The 16,483-nt window shown below is 40.2% G+C and overlaps 1 protein-coding gene across 1 annotated transcript in view; it reads left to right on the top strand.

The window, feature by feature from the left end:
* AGPAT5 (1-acylglycerol-3-phosphate O-acyltransferase 5) overlaps positions 1–16,483 on the top strand; it is a 44,839-nt gene that overhangs the window by 8,900 nt on the left and 19,456 nt on the right. Inside the window, exons 2-4 of the mRNA XM_043893585.1 lie at positions 5,926–5,995; positions 12,234–12,349; positions 15,658–15,747. Coding sequence (XP_043749520.1) covers positions 5,926–5,995; positions 12,234–12,349; positions 15,658–15,747 — 276 coding nt within the window. The remainder of the gene's footprint in view (positions 1–5,925; positions 5,996–12,233; positions 12,350–15,657; positions 15,748–16,483) is intronic.

Here is a 16,483-nt window from a genome sequence, read left to right on the forward strand (position 1 = left end):
TCTTTTGTACATATGCCCATATGTTTGGTACATAAACATTACAATCATGTATTTCTTTCTTTGGCTAATCAATATTTACTTGAAGTACTTAGTAATCAAGGGCTGCATCTATTGCAGTAAGGTTTGCAGTTCATCATTTCACTTACTTTGCTTTTAGAGCTTTTACATTTTCAAATATTAAGGGCAGTTCTTTGTAACTTTCATTTCTGTTGAATTCCAAACAAATTATAGTGACAAATTAAAAAAAAACCTTAAAGGCATTGAATACAAATACCTGCTTTGAGATCCTAATTCATGTCAGAGGCTTACCATCTTCTTTTTTTTTTTTTCCTTTTCTGTCCTAGCTTTATTTTTTTTTTTTGACACTTTTCTTATTATTATTATTTTTTTTGTCATACATTGATATGAATCAGCCATAGATTTACACGTATTCCCCATCCTGATCCCCCCTCCCTACCATCTTCTTTTGCATCTCAATTGGAAATAGCTTTTATTTCAGTGAGATGCATATTGAAGAATAATCTTTAAAAGTATGAACTATGCATTTATTTTCCCTTTAGTGGCTATGAATTAAGATTTTGTTTCTTTCACATTTTGCTCACCTGTTTTGCCCTCCAGAATTCGTTACTTGTCTTACTTTTTCTAGATACCACTGAAGATCTGTTTTTAAACACTGGGCCTGTTGAACTTTGTTATTGAGATAATCAAACTACATTTTGAAAATGTCAGTTGTTTGGAAGCTATTTAAGGATGGGGGAAATTAGTGAGCCTCAGGGAAAGCAGAGGTGGCTTTCCTGCAAAGCTTTTTGGTTCATGGTTGTGTCTGTAAACAAAAGTAGGAACCTGATGTTTTAAGGCCAATGTGGCATATAGTATGTGGACTCAGCCCAAGTAGTGATGGTGTGGGATCTTCTTAAGTGGTGCTGTTGACTCATCACGGGTCACCGATCAAGGCAGCGTGGTGGTTCTGTGCTAGGCCTGCTGACGTGTGAGGCTGTGGCGCTGGACCAGGTGATGGCCAAATGCCGGTCTGCTGCCGGTGCGTGTATTGACCGGTTTCACTGCTGGAGACTGTTTGTCATGAGATTAGATGACTGTGTTACATTTGTGGTTTTCTTTTCACCTCACCATGCTTGTTTTCTTTTATTTTATTTTTTTTTTTTTTTATTTTTTTTTTATTTTTTTAAATTTTTTTATTAGTTGGAGGCTAATTACTTCACAACATTTCAGTGGGTTTTGTCATACATTGATATGAATCAGCCATAGATTTACACTTATTCCCCATCCCGATCCCCCCTCCCACCTCCCTCTTCACCCGACTCCTCTGGGTCTTCCCAGTGCACCAGGCCCGAGCACTTGTCTCATGCATCCCACCTGGGCTGGTGATCTGTTTCACCATAGATAGTATACATGCTGTTCTTTTGAAACATCCCACCCTCACATTCTCCCACAGAGTTCAAAAGTCTGTTCTGTATTTCTGTGTCTCTTTTTCTGTTTTGCATATAGGGTTATCATTACCATCTTTCTAAATTCCATATATATGTGTTAGTATGCTGTAATGTTCTTTATCTTTCTGGCTTACTTCACTCTGTATAATGGGCTCCAGTTTCATCCATCTCATTAGGACTGATTCAAATGAATTCTTTTTGACAGCTGAGTAATATTCCATGGTGTATATGTACCACAGCTTCCTTATCCATTCATCTGCTGATGGGCATCTAGGTTGCTTCCATGTCCTGGCTATTATAAACAGTGCTGCAATGAACATTGGGTTGCACGTGTCTCTTTCAGATCTGGTTTCCTCAGTGTGTATGCCCAAAAGTGGGATTGCTGGGTCATATGGCAGTTCTATTTCCAGTTTTTTAAGGAATCTCCACACTGTTTTCCATAGTGGCTGTACTAGTTTGCATTCCCACCAACAGTGTAAGAGGGTTCCCTTTTCTCCACACCCTCTCCAGCATTTATTGCTTGTAGTCTTTTGGATAGCAGCCATCCTGACTGGCGTGTAATGGTACCTCATTGTGGTTTTGATTTGCATTTCTCTAATAATGAGTGATGTTGAGCACCTTTTCATGTGTTTGTTAGCCATCTGTATGTCTTCTTTGGAGAAATGTCTGTTTAGTTCTTTGGCCCATTTTTTGATTGGGTCATTTATTTTTCTGGAATTGAGCTTCAGGAGTTGCTTGTATATTTTTGAGATTAATCCTTTGTCTGTTTCTTCATTTGCTATTATTTTCTCCCAATCTGACGGCTGTCTTTTCACCTTACTTATAGTTTCCTTTGTAGTGCAAAAGCTTTTAAGTTTCATTAGATCCCATTTGTTTAGTTTTGCTTTTATTCCCAATATTCTGGGAGGTGGGTCATAGAGGATCTTGCTGTGATTTATGTCAGAGAGTGTTTTGCCTATGTTCTCCTCTAGGAGTTTTATAGTTTCTGGTCTTACATTTAGATCTTTAATCCATTTTGAGTTTATTTTTGTGTATGGTGTTAGAAAGTGTTCTAGTTTCATTCTTTTACAAGTGGTTGACCAGTTTTCCCAGCACCACTTGTTAAAGAGGTTGTCTTTTTTCCATTGTATATCCTTGCCTCCTTTGTCAAAGATAAGGTGTCCATAGGTTCGTGGATTTATCTCTGGGCTTTCTATTCTGTTCCATTGATCTATATTTCTGTCTTTGTGCCAGTACCATACTGTCTTGATGACTGTGGCTTTGTAGTAGAGTCTGAAGTCAGGCAGGTTGATTCCTCCAGTTCCATTCTTCTTTCTCAAGATTACTTTGGCTATTCGAGGTTTTTTGTATTTCCATACAAATTGTGAAATTCTTTGGTCTAGTTCTGTGAAAAATACCGTTGGTAGCTTGATAGGGATTGCATTGAATCTATAGATTGCTTTGGGTAGAATAGCCATTTTGACAATATTGATTCTTCCAATCCATGAACACGGTATGTTTCTCCATCTGTTTGTGTCCTCTTTGATTTCTTTCATCAGTGTTTTATAGTTTTCTATGTATAGGTCTTTTGTTTCTTTAGGTAGATATACTCCTAAGTATTTTATTCTTTTTGTTGCAATGGTGAATGGTATTGTTTCCTTAATTTCTCTTTCTGTTTTTTCATTGTTAGTATATAGGAATGCAAGGGATTTCTGTGTGTTAATTTTATATCCTGCAACTTTACTATATTCATTGATTAGTTCTAGTAATTTTCTGGTAGAGTCTTTAGGGTTTTCTATGTAGAGGATCATGGAAAAGAAGAAGTGAAACTCTCACTGTTTGCAGATGGCTTGTTTTCTTTTAAAGTGGAATATATTTAGTTGTATAGGAAATAAAGTTTGCAGTGCTATGTTTTCTGTATGATTGATAACTATCATCCTGTGAATACCCATTATTTAAATTTTTTTTTTTTTTTAAACAGATCTGGGGAAACTGATTAAGAGGGTATTACATGAGTGAGGTGATAGTTTGAACGAAGTTGGTTGAAGGGTATTACACAAGTGAGGTGATAGTTTGGACCAGGTTGGTTGCAGGGAAGAAGAGAAAGCATTAGTAAATGATGTAAGTAAAAGTGAAATTGCTCAGCTGTGTCTGACTCTTTGTGACCCCATGAACTGTAGCCTAGAGGCTCCTCCATCCATGGAATTTTCCAGGCAAGAGTACTGGAGTGGGTTGCCATTTCCTTCTCCAGCCATTATTTAAATTTTTAAGTTTGTTTTTGACACATAAAAATTCTACCTATTCATGTTATTCATTGTGATGTTTTGGCATAGGTATGCGTTATGAAATGACTGCCACAATCAAACTAAGAAAAAAATCCTTTTAATAACTTGTTTGTCAGCTGCCTTCAAAGGCTGTGGTCTCTTAATGAAGTGAAAGGGAAGGAGCGTCGCCTGGGTGGCTTGAGTACTGCCTTCGGCCTGAGGGCAGGCAGGTCTCCAAAGAGTGGTTTTCCGATTGAATCAATTAAACCACAGCTTGTCGTTGTGAGTATCCTGTCCAAGGAAGTCAAGCCAGAAGTTCTCGGTCGCAGTGCTTTGAACCCAGTGAGTCCTACCTAGAGTTCCCAAAGCAACTCTGGCTCATTGCTGAGAGGGTAGATCGCTCACAAACTAAGACTCCACTTTTTAACCTTGCATGGATCAAGTCACTGATTTTGGTTTTTTGTTTTGGTCTTGATAGACTTTATTAATAAAAAATTATTGAGCAAGTAGCTCGGTGCTCTGTGATGACCTAGAGGGGTCGGATGGTGGGGGTGGGGGGAGTGAGGCTCAAGAGGGGATGTTTATATTAAAAAATTACTGAGCAAATATTTAAACACATACTACCCACGTAGACTGAAGGCAGGAGAAGAAGGGGACGACAGAGGATGAGCTGCTTGGATGGCATCACCGACTCAATGGACATGAGTTTGAGTGAACTCTGGGAGTTGGTGATGGACAGGGAGGCCTGGCGTGCTGCAGTCCATGGGGTTGGAGAGAGTCGGACACGACTGAGGGACTGAACTGACTGACTGACTGACCCACATAGCACTGTATGGTTTTCTGAGGAAGATAATAGAGATCTCATTCTGAGTCCCTGGTCTCCAGAACTCTGTCATCTAGTTACATGTATCTACAGAGATAACAGAGTCCTTTTGTTTGTTCTGTTGTTAAGATATTAATGAGTAGTGTTGCATTCAAAAGACAATCTCTGTGCCTATCTAAAAAGATAGTTGTTGTTCAATTGTTGTTGTAAGTCATGTCTTTGTGACTCCATGGACTGCAGCACACCAGGCTCTCTGTCCTCCGAATTCTCCTGGAGTTTGCTCCAATTCATTTGTCCACTGGGTGGCTGATGCTATCTAACCATCTCATCCTCTGCCACCCCCTTCTCCTTTTGACTTCAGTTTTCCCTAGCATCAGGAAAAAGATAGATCTGTAGCTAATTCATATTCTTGAATAATCCATGATGACAAGATATGGAAACAAATGCCCTGAATAAAAAAATTACACTGTTAGGAGACATTTCCTTTGAAGCCTTTAAAAATATACTCCCAGTTTCTTTAAATGATTTACTGTGAAGTATTTCAGACATGCAGAACTACAGAAAGACTCCTGTAAGGAGCCCCTGCGCACCCACCACCCACTTAAAGACATAAAGCATGGAAGCTGGAGTTGAAGCCTGCTTGTACCCCCTCCCCCTCTTGCAGCCCCCCTTCCTAGGGATCACTTGAAGTCCATCTAGGGAGTTCTGTATGGAGTCATAATAGAGTCCTAATCAGGATCCAAGTTCCCCCATTACTTCCCGGATAAAGTTTTCGTCTTTAGCTTGGCTTTCAGAGGACACTGCGTTCTGGCTGAGCTCTCCCTCCGGTCCGCTCGCGCCAGCTCCCTGACTGTATGCAGCCCGGCTGTGACGAGACCCTGCCAGGCACACCCATGCTGGCCCCAGACACTGCCACTCCATCCCTTCATTCCCCTCTTCATGATCATCGCTTCATCATCTCCCATACTGTTGTCACACCTAACAAATGCTACTGCAGCTCTGCCGTTGACAGGTCTTTAAAATAGACTGTGTTTTCATAATATTTGCATTATGTTTCATCACAGTTGCTGTGTGCACGCCTGTGTCTCCCCCTGTAGGCTCTTTGAAGGATGATGTACCTTATGAACAGGGCTTCAGATATTGTGAGAAATCAGTAAAAATTCTGGAGGATGACTGATCATTGTTTCTCTTAACGACCATTAACCTGCCCTGTGCTCAGCTTCTTTCTAGTCATATGCTGTTGTTGATGGTCTCGAAGGCTCCTAAGAGAAGTCGAATAGTTGTTAATCGTGGATGACTTATTCATGACATCATGTTTTTGTCAGTGTCTTGACATTGTCATATTTTGTATGTGACTGTAGTTCATGTTTTAAAATATCAACATAATGTTTCTCTTTATTTTATCTTTTAGATATTGCTATATGGAGATTTGCCAAAAAATAAAGAAAATGTAATATATTTAGCAAATCATCAAAGCACAGGTTTGTATTTCATTTTCATGAAACTTGGGTCTTTCCACACACAGTAGAGAAGTAATTCAAAGTAATGTTCTGATATATTTAAATGGATTTTTTTTGTTGTTGTTGAAACTTGAATTTTCAATGCAGATATTATATGTGACCTTGTATTTTTGTGATTTTACTGTTTTGGAAAAATAAGACTGTGAAAGCTATGAGTTTTCCTTGTCTCTCTGCTGGGTGTATATAAGCTATTTTCTTTCCTTTTTTCTCTTTCTTTGACTATCGCTTTAAAGACTCATGTATTCTTCCTTTTTAAGTTTTGTTTTTGGAAGTGAAATTTGTGGATCATACTATATGAACATTTTAGATTTTTTTATTGTTAGGCTACAGAAAGGTTGTACCAATTTGTATTTGTTACTAAACACAGTGTTATTTTCTGATGTCTGCACTTCCTTTTGCTTCTTCAAATGTTTTGGTTTAATTACAGCTCCCTTTTCTATCAGAAGAATCACCGAAGACTCTGGTCTCCAGGATAGCAGTGTGTACTTTAAATTAGGTCAAGGTGCTTTAAAGAAAAAATTAAAAAGCTTTTTATATTGAAATAATTGTAGATTCACAAGGATTTGCAAAAATAGTACATAGTCTCCCATGACTCTATCACCAAGTTTCTCCCAAAGGTGGCATCTTATATAACTATGCTACAGTATCCAAACTAAGAAATTCAGGTACTTTTTAGTTCTCCAAATACTTCAATCAAAAAGACATCTGACTTCATTATTTTTTCAAAGCTGTAACTGCTCTTGATGCACACTTCCTAAATTCCATTTTTATTACTTTTAAAAATGTAGCAAAAAAAATGTAGTAAGCACAAGTTCAAGACTAAAAACAGACTAATGAATGGTAACCCCTCACTGGGAAATCACTGATGCCTGTGGCTGTCCTTTATCTTCTCCTGTCAGCTGTGTGTCTTCAGTTACTGTTATCACTACCTGTACCTTCGGAACAGTTATGAAGGAGAAATGCCTCTTTCTCAACTTAGCTTATTAGTAGTTACACTCAGTTTTCTAGGTCAAGAGTTGATGTTACAAAGAGTGAATAGGAATTTGATATATTTGTATTTGTATTTCCCTGTATCACCGACTCAATGGGCATGAGTTTGAGTAAACTCCGGGAGTTGGTGATGGACAGGGGGGCCTGGTGTGCTGCAATTCATGGGGTCGCAAAGAGTCGGACACGACTGAGTGACTGAACTGAACTGAACTGAATCTTATTACTCTAACTGCTAAGACTGTTTGACTTAATTACATTTGACTTTAGGATATGGTCAGAGTCTGTTTCTAACTCTGGTCCATAAAGCAGCCTGACCTCCTCCTTTATTTTCACGCTTTCTCCAGTCTTATCGAGCTTTTTATTAGTGACACAGTCTTGCTATTCTGGTCCTGCTAGCGATGGCCAATCTTTACCAAGTTTCCAAGAGCCAGATAAAAAGGATTTCTGGTTCTAGGGCAGGGAGTGGTTCATTTAACCCATTTTTCTTTATATGGAGCCCCTGGTTAATTTCACTTTGAGCTAGCTTTCTATTTAAAAGGTCTCTCTTAAAATTCCTTGGTTAGGTTCCCTGCCAACTTGCCTTTTTGCAGGCTTCAATGGAAAGAGTGTTCTAGGGACAGAGCCGTGGGCCCAGGACAAACCTGTAGAGTAAGGACTCTGAACATTTCCCGAGGCCACTGCTCTCCTGGGTGTGCTCGCTGTGTGCTGGCCTTTATATCCTTTACTCCCGAGTGTGGACTTTGGGGAAAACATTTGGAGGAATACAGATTTTTCAAAACTCTTCCATGTTTGGGACTGCAAGGGTAGAACGGGAAGTGTGAGGTCCACAGTCAGCCCCGGCTGATGGGAGAAAGCTGCACATCTCCTCGAGAATCCGGCCATCCACACCCTCACCCGACCTGGGTGCCGGCCCCACGCCAGGCAGCCATTAGGAGCGGGGAGGGTTGCTTTTTGAGTCCTTTAAAAAATCCAGGGAATCCCCCGACAGTCCCATGGTTAGGACGCTGTGCTTTCACAGCGAGAGCCGGGGTTCAAGCCTTGGTTGGAGAGCTAAGATCCTATAAGCTGGTGGCATGACCATAAATAAAAAACCCGTAGCTTAGAAACATAACTAGACAGAGATGTTAAATTACTTTAGAATTGCAGGCTTCAGTTAGAATATGGGCACATAAAATTCTGCCTGCAGTCTGAGGTCCTGCAGGCCCCTCGTTTACCCAGGGACATGGGCCCTGGCCTGTTTGGGTGCCCTTTATGAAACCCTTTTGAGACCCTGAAAACCACCATCGGATAAACTGAAAGTGTCAGTGGCAGAAAGAACATTTCAAAGACTGCTGTTGAGTTTAGACTTCCCAGCTCATGCTCTCCAAGGCCTGCCAGAACGCAAGAGGCTTTTCTTGGCCCGGCTGGCTGCAGAGCTGGCATCTGAATTTGTCCCTCTGCTCCCTTGTCTTCACTTGCGGTGAGCCCTTGCCGTCTCTGCGTTCTCGGTCTCTGTTGACTGACTTTTCTCTAGAGTCAGCAGGACTGCGGTGGCCACTGTTCCTTTCCCCCCGCCGTCCTTAACTCTCTGCTTTGAACACTCTGGACCTTTTTAATCTCATGGAACGTTCCCTTTCCTTGGTCTGGGTGACATTTTCCTTAACTAACAGCGTGAATGGTGGCCTTTCATTAAAAGGCCCGGGCTGTGGAGTCAGACCCCAGTTGGTATGCCGTTGTACAGCGTGCTGTGTGTCTGTGGGCCGATGACCTAGCCTCTCTGAGCCTTGTTGGTCAGCTGTGGGTCATGTCTACTGGACAGGGCTTGTAGGCAGTTTCCGTAACCTGGCTCTAACCTCACAGAGAGCCTGGCTCAAGGGCAGCCAACAGTAGGAGTGATGGTGTTGATGACAGCTAATCTCCAGGTCACGTTGCATCCATGATAGGCGAGTACCTCACCAACCCGGTGCCCTTAAGAATTGGAAACTCTTCTTCCCTAGTCACATAGGTGAGAAGAGCCTTGCTTCTCTTGCTGCCTCTCCTCTGCCCTTCCCTCCTCTCTTCCAAGTTAATAATATAAACTGTGGCACTGCTTGAGCTGGATCACCATGGAAGAATTTTTACACAGCTGGATTTCTTCAGCTCTTAATTAAGTTATTCATGCCAGAACACAAAATCTGAATAGTTACTCAGTTCAGTTCAGTCACTCAGTCGTGTCCGACTCTTTGCGACCCCATGAACTGCAGCACGCCAGGCCTCCCTGTCCATCACCAACTCCCGGAGTTTACCCAAATTCATGTCCATTGAGTCAGTGATGCCATCCAGCCATCTCATCCTCTGTCGTCCCCTTCTCCTCCTGCCCTCAGTCTTTCCCAGCATCAGGGTCTTTTCAAATGAGTCAGCTCTTTGCATCAGGTGGCCAATTAAGAAGGTATTATCCCAGCCATCAGTAACTCAGCTGGTGTCTTCTATCTGAAACCTACTTGAGAATTTTAAACAATTTAAAAAGATAATTGAGTTGAAAAAATTGGAGGCACCCAGCATGTGTGTTTTGACTACTTCAATGAAAGTCACACAGTCGTGTCTGACTCTTTGTGACCCCATGGAATGTATAGTCCATGGGATTCGCCAGGCCAGAACACTGGAGTGGGTAGCCTTTCCCTTCTCCAGGGGATCTTCCCAACCCAGGGATCGAACCTAGGTCTCCCACGTTGCAGGCAATTCTCTAACAGCTAAGCCACAAGGGAAGCCCAAGAACACGGGAATGGATAGCCTATCCCTTCTCCAGTGGATCTTCCTGACCCAGGAATCAAACCAGGGTCTCCTGCATTGCAGGCGATTCTTTGCCAACTATCAGGGAAGCCCTTTGACTACTTATGTTAGTTCTTAAACTTTTTCGCTAAATATTTCAAAAGTATAAGGGCATAGCCCAGGAAAGTTCATTACAAACATGACATATTTTGTAAATTTGACACTTTCTCCTTCAAGTTACTGGAAGGTGTATCTAGGCCATAGTATAGCCATATATGTTTAATATAAAAATGAATTTTCAAATTCCTCCAAATTTAAAAAAATGGTTGTCCCCAGAAAAGATACCAAATCTTGTTTTTAGCCTTGTACCAAAATTTGTTTCAGAATATTCTGTAGCCTGTAAACAATACACTGCGTTCTCCATTTATTCTGAGTCTCTACTTTCACATTAGGTATAGTTTTAACAAATCTAATTATTTAGTTTCTATGACATGGTTAGGAAGAAATGTGTTTATCAGTGCCTGTTTAATTTGAATTAGAGGGGAGTGGGGTAGGGAGATGACTTCTAAGGGAAGGCACATACTTTGGAGAAAAGTGATAATTGATGTTCAATAGAGTAGGCATCGCTGCCTGACAGACATAGGGGATCATTCATTTACTGTAGAGGACATCTTTGCTTCCCTCTGTTTAAAGGGAGCCGTGACAGAAATTAGAGATGTATTAGTTGTACCTCTGAAATCAAGAAAGAGTTAAATGATGAAATATTCAGACAAGGAAGATTTATACTAGTTGATAAAACACCTTTCCAGAAGGATAATTTCAGTGTTTGAATCGGCTGAATCTTGGTGTGGCGTGTTCTGTCCAGCATGGTGTGGCGCCTGAAGGATTCCACACAGCTGAGAGCTCATCCTCCTGTAATCCTCGGGAGAACTATCCTTTTTGGTTGAAACTTGATCATAAGGATCCCTCTTGGCTTCCCCCTTTTTATACTTCCCATCTCCTCCTATTGGTTGTATCCTGTGCAAAATAGGGCTTTCCCGCCCCCCATCAACAAAGGGAATGCAAATGGGCATACACTCAAGGCCCTTGACAGTTGCAAGTTACAGAGCAACAGGGTCTGTTGTGCATGTCTTCCCATAATTCAGTCTGTTACAATCAGGTGTATTTATATAGAGAGTATTTATGAGCCCTTAATGGGCTTCTAGCTTTCTAAGGTTACTTGAGGAAGCCCCTGTGGTTAGTTTGTATCCCTCTGTGCCCAGGGTACATGTGCAGGAGTTGGAAAAGTCTCTCTGTGAGCTCTCTTGGTTGTGTCTGGAGTGGGCTTTAGAGATCAGCTTGCATCCTTTTTGGCTAGGCCACCCCTCATGGCTCATGCGTACCTTCCTACCTAACAAAACCATATTCCTCCAAGAATCTATTCCTTTTGTTCTCATTCACCTGACCCTGAACATACCTGTAATCCTGTGACTGAATCCTTTCAGATTCTTATCAATGTTTTTTTAAAGTATCCCTATCTTCCAATTCATCTGTAGATACTAGAACAGTCTCCCTCACATTTCTTTTTTATCATTTTCATTCTTATGAAGGAATAGAGTAGTTTGCAGCCATTTGTTTTCAAATCACATTTCTCTGGTCTTCAAGACTCTTTACCATTTGCTTTCTTAACTTCATTTCATTTTCTCTTAATTTCTTTAAACCATCTCCCCTGTTTGACATCTTCTGCACCCTTTGCTGGCCCCTGTTTCTTTGCTTTGGCAAGGAAGGGCTCGTTCCTCTGTTCAGAATTTGTTCTGCTGGAAAGATCAATTAACAGCTTCTCTCTTCCTACAAGTTTTTTGGGTTTGGTGTTATCAGCTCACTGATGCTTTTTTTTTTTTTTTAACTGATGCCTTCTTATTTTTGTTTTTATTTACCTTTTAGTAATAATATATCTACATAACTAGAGTTTTTAGCAGCTTGGTTACTTGTCCTTTGATATGTAAAGAATACATATGTGCCCAGCATAGTTGTAAACTTTGAGACATCTTTGTTTTGAATTCTGTCTGTTGTAGCCTATGATTGTGTCCTGAAAGTCACTGGTAAAGATAAAACGTCCTTGCCTTTTGTTGAGCATATTAGTATATAGGGAATATTTTCTTGAATGTGACAGCTTCATTTAGCCAATCTCTGCCTTTCATTTCATGTTTTCTAGACTTTAAGAATTAGAGAAGCTTATCTTATTCTTTGTTCCTGCATCATTTGTATTACTTTGATTTGTATGGCTTTTGCATTATATCCCTGAAATAAGCTTTTAAGAAATGTAAAAACAAACCTGAAAAAAACCACAGAATTTGTATTTTTCAAATGTCTGGGGTTGATTTAAAAAAATTAAAAAATTCTATGAGTAATGTTTTCAAAGCACGTCTTCATAACAGTCTTGTGAAGAGGCTCTGTTTCTGTGGTGGGGATCACTTAGGACTGACGGGTTCTGTCTTCGCAGTCGACTGGATCATTGCCGATATCCTGGCCATCAGGCAGAATGCTCTCGGCCACGTGCGCTACGTGCTGAAAGATGGGCTCAAATGGCTCCCGCTGTATGGGTGTTATTTTTCTCAGGTAACTGTTCTCCATGCTGCTTTCTTTATATATGTATGGATGTTTAAGGTTTTTGGGTTTATTTTTAATGGGTTTACCAGTTCATTCTAAGTTAATGTGGTTTTATTTGGCATTTTTAGTGGTGTGTATTTATATATATGTCTGATTATCCAAATTGTTAAATAAAAAATGCAAACTACAAACATCACATAAAAAATTTTAAAGGTAAAAAATGTGATGGACCCTTAATAAATTAAAAAGTAATTATCTGTAGGATATAAAAAATGTCAGGTATATAATAAATATTCAGTATATGTTATTTTATAAAAGTCCTTTAAAATCACATAATAACCATCAGGTCATGAAACTATACAACAGGTTCTTTAATATTCAGAAGGGGATTACTAGCATTTTTCTATGCCTTTTCTGAATAAATCGTGCTTATGCAATTTTCTGGGGGCTTTTCCAGTGGCTCAGCAGTAAAGAATCCTCCTGCAGTGCAGGAGACACAGGAGACATGAGTTCGATCCCTGGGTGGGAAGGTCCCCTGGAGGAGGCTCTGGCAACCAACTCCAGTGTTCTTGCCTGGAGAATCCCATGGACAGAGGAGCCTGGCAGGCTACAGTCCATGGGTGGCAAAGAGTCAGACACAACTGAGTGACTAATACATATACACTTGCAATTTTCTAAATATTAAGAGTGAAATTTGTATGGAAGACATGCTTCATAATAAGACTTTAATACTCGATTAAAGAAGAGAGGCTAAAGTTACAGTAAGCCCTGAAAAGATAGAAATCTGGAGGCCACCCCTTGGACAGTCCATGCTACCCACAAGTCCCGTGATAAGAGTTCCTGTGGTGTTGGAGGTTAGAGTTTTGACTGTCCATTTCCTCTTTCTTTTCCTTATTTCCTTCTAAAGGAAAATAAAATTCAAATATATTTTGATGAAAAGTGTTTTAAACTATTTTGCTCATGTATAAATGTAAATAAATTAAAAAGAGTGGACTTTGTATTACCACTCAGTTGTGTCTGACTCTGCAAATCCATGGGATTCTCCAGGCAAGAATACTGGAGTGGGTTGCATAACTTTATGCCAGGAATTAAGATTTTCTTTTAAGCAGACTTGTTTTTTACAGTCTGTATGAAGCAGAAATAATGCTATTCAAAAATAGTTACTTACAAGCAAAATATGAGGAAACAGTCAAGTTTTTTATTTATTTTGTGTGTGGTGGTGTTGTATTTTAAATGTTTTGTTGTTGTTTAGTCGCTCAGTCATGTCCGACTCTTTGCAATCCCATGTTCTGCAGCACACCAGCTTCCCTGTCCCTCATAGTCTTCTGGAGTTTGCCAAGTTCATGTCCATTGAATCGGTGATGCCATCCAACCATCTCATCCTCTGTCACCCTCTTTAATTTTAATATATAGATATTCAGAAAATTAAACATTTCTAAACCACCAGCTTGTGAACATGGACAGGTGTAGTTTACCTTTGGAATAGAACAGAAACCTCTTTGCTCCCTCATCCCAACCAAACGCAGATGTTTTGGGAACCTTACTGTGTGTTAAAAAATCAAAAAGGCACTAGAGAGCTTTTTCTCATTTAAGTCCTGTGAGTGTAACTAGAGATATGTGTGACGGCTGTGACTGACCTGAGCTCTCTACACTTTCTTCCACTCTGCTTTCAATTCTGGCCATCTTTATTGTAACACGTATTCATTCTCTTATATTACGCTCGTATACGTATTTTGCTTCATCACTAATCAGGGAGTTCCAAAGGGAAAGATAGCTGGTCTTGACTTCTGTAGCTTCCATATACCTGGGAAAGAACTCAGATTTTTTTAAATGAAAATTGAGTTTAATAAGCATATTAAATGATTAGTAGGAAATAGTGTGCGAAGAAGAGACATAATGTCATTGAAAGCTTGGGGCAGTTTCACATTGCAGTATGTGTATCCTGTGGCTCTAATTCTAAAGAGTTCATTAAGAATGACTTTATCCTCATCGGTCTTCTTAGTTTGGGTAAGTAGTACCAAACTACTACTTACTTACTTGGGTGAGTAGTACCCAAACTGCTTACTTTGGGTAAGTACCTGCACTCTTAGAGCACTTGGAGTTTCTTTTCTGTACTCAGGCAAGTCAGCTCATGTGTGAAGGAATCACATCCAGAATCTAAGGCCCCCCTTCCCCTCCTCTATATCCTGTCCCCTCTTTGCTTCTCTTTATTTCCTTTTACTCATATTCTTGAGTAAGACAAAATCAAATTTCAGCCAGTCTGTTCAAATTTTACAGATGAGTTTTTGAGTTAGAGTAGAGGAAGGCAAAAAAAAAAAAAAAAAAAAGACCAACCTGATGCAAAGTTCCAGTGACGTTCACTTATGAGGTTTAATTAAGGTTATCTTAAATTTTTATGAGGGCCTCCCTGGTGGCTCAGTGGTAAAGGATCCACCTGCCAGTGCAGGAGACTTGGGTTCTATCCCTGGGTCGAGAAGATCCCTTGGAGAAGGAGATGGCACCTCGCACCAGTATTCTTGCCTGGGAAACTCCATGGACAGAGGAACCTGACAAGTTACAGTCCATGGGGTCACAAAGAGTCGGACACAACTGAGTGACTAAACAGTTTTTATGGTGGTGTTTGTATTAGCCCGCTAGGGCTCCCATAATAAAATACCACACTCTGACTTAAACAACAGAAGTTTATTTGCTGCCAGTTTCTGGAGGCTGGAAGTTCAAGACTAAAGTGTCAGCAGGGTTGGTTTCTCTTGAGGCTTGGTTTACGGGTTGGTTTCTCTTGAGGCTTGGTTTGCGGGTGGCTGTCTTCTCTCTCTGTCTGTCCTTTACGTGACTTTGTCTGTGTCCTAATCTCTTACAAGGCACCATTCCTATTGGATCAGGGCCCATTCTTATGACCTCATTTAACCTTAATTATTTTCCTAAAAACCTCATTTCCAAATATAGTCACATTTAGGAGTTAGGGCTTCAACATAAGAAGTCAGTGGAATAACTGAGAGCTAAGATCCATTTGATTGAATTTTTCATTTGGAAAAAAAAAGTGTTTTTAAGGTAAGAAAGCATTTTTAATTGCCAGCAAAACTAAATGTTTGTGTAGTTTCCTATGAAATGCCACACATGGTTTTATTTCAATTGTATTGAAAACACAGAATTCAGCTAATGTTATTTAAAGGCTAACATTTGAATGTGTTAAATACAACTTAATTCCTAAAATGTAATTTTGTTCTTCACCCTTTGGAAATAAAGTTAACCGTTTTGATGACTGGCCATTGGACATTTTAATAGTAAATATGTTTTTCCCCCCCTTTTTTTCATGGCAGCATGGAGGAATCTATGTAAAAAGAAGTGCCAAATTTAATGAAAATCAGATGAGGAAAAAGCTGCAGCGCTACATCAACACAGGAACTCCAGTAAGATTACTCTCATTTTTATTTTTTTATCAACTCTCAATTTGTAATTTAAGGATTAAATTAGCATTTAAGAATTGTTTTGAAAATATATTATCCCATGTGTAATAAATAATTCAGAGTTTTTGAGGCAGCAAAAAACCTTCTAAATATAGGCAAGCAGTTATTTTTGGCCATCAGAAAGGTTGCTGCCGGCGATTCGATCCTTTGCAGGTGGTTGTCAATATTGACCTTAAAGAGGAGTAAGGAGAACATTTGGTGTCTTTAGCCTATAATTAGAAACAAAACTGCCCTTGTAACCTTACACTTGAGCTACTTAGGAACTCCTCTGACTCCTCTTCTTCACCATCGGTGGAGTTTTAGAAGAACTACTGTTTTCTGTCAGTGTGAATTTGGATTTCTTGTATCTACTGAGTTATTTGAAAAGTCGGAAAAAGTATGAATATCTGCAAATGAAGAACATTGCATGTAGACGTTAGTTTATAAAACCTTGTTGCCCACAGAAGAAGCCTCTGCATTCTCCTTGCAGAATGCTCATTGTTCCCCGTGGCTCTCCGCTCCCTCTGAGGACAGGGCCGCAGGGGAGCCGGGCCTGGGGCCCTGCGCGGTTGTCTGTCCTGGTGCTCCGAAACGTAGCTCACAGGTTGAAGTTCTCTCCCCTTTTCCTTCCTCATCACCTCTCCCCTCCTCCTCCCCCCAGTTGCCCTCTCTCTCCACTTCCCTCTCTCTTCTCCCTGGC

Source organism: Cervus elaphus, chromosome 32 (genome assembly GCF_910594005.1).
Source record: "Cervus elaphus chromosome 32, mCerEla1.1, whole genome shotgun sequence".
NCBI lineage: Eukaryota > Metazoa > Chordata > Mammalia > Artiodactyla > Cervidae > Cervus > Cervus elaphus.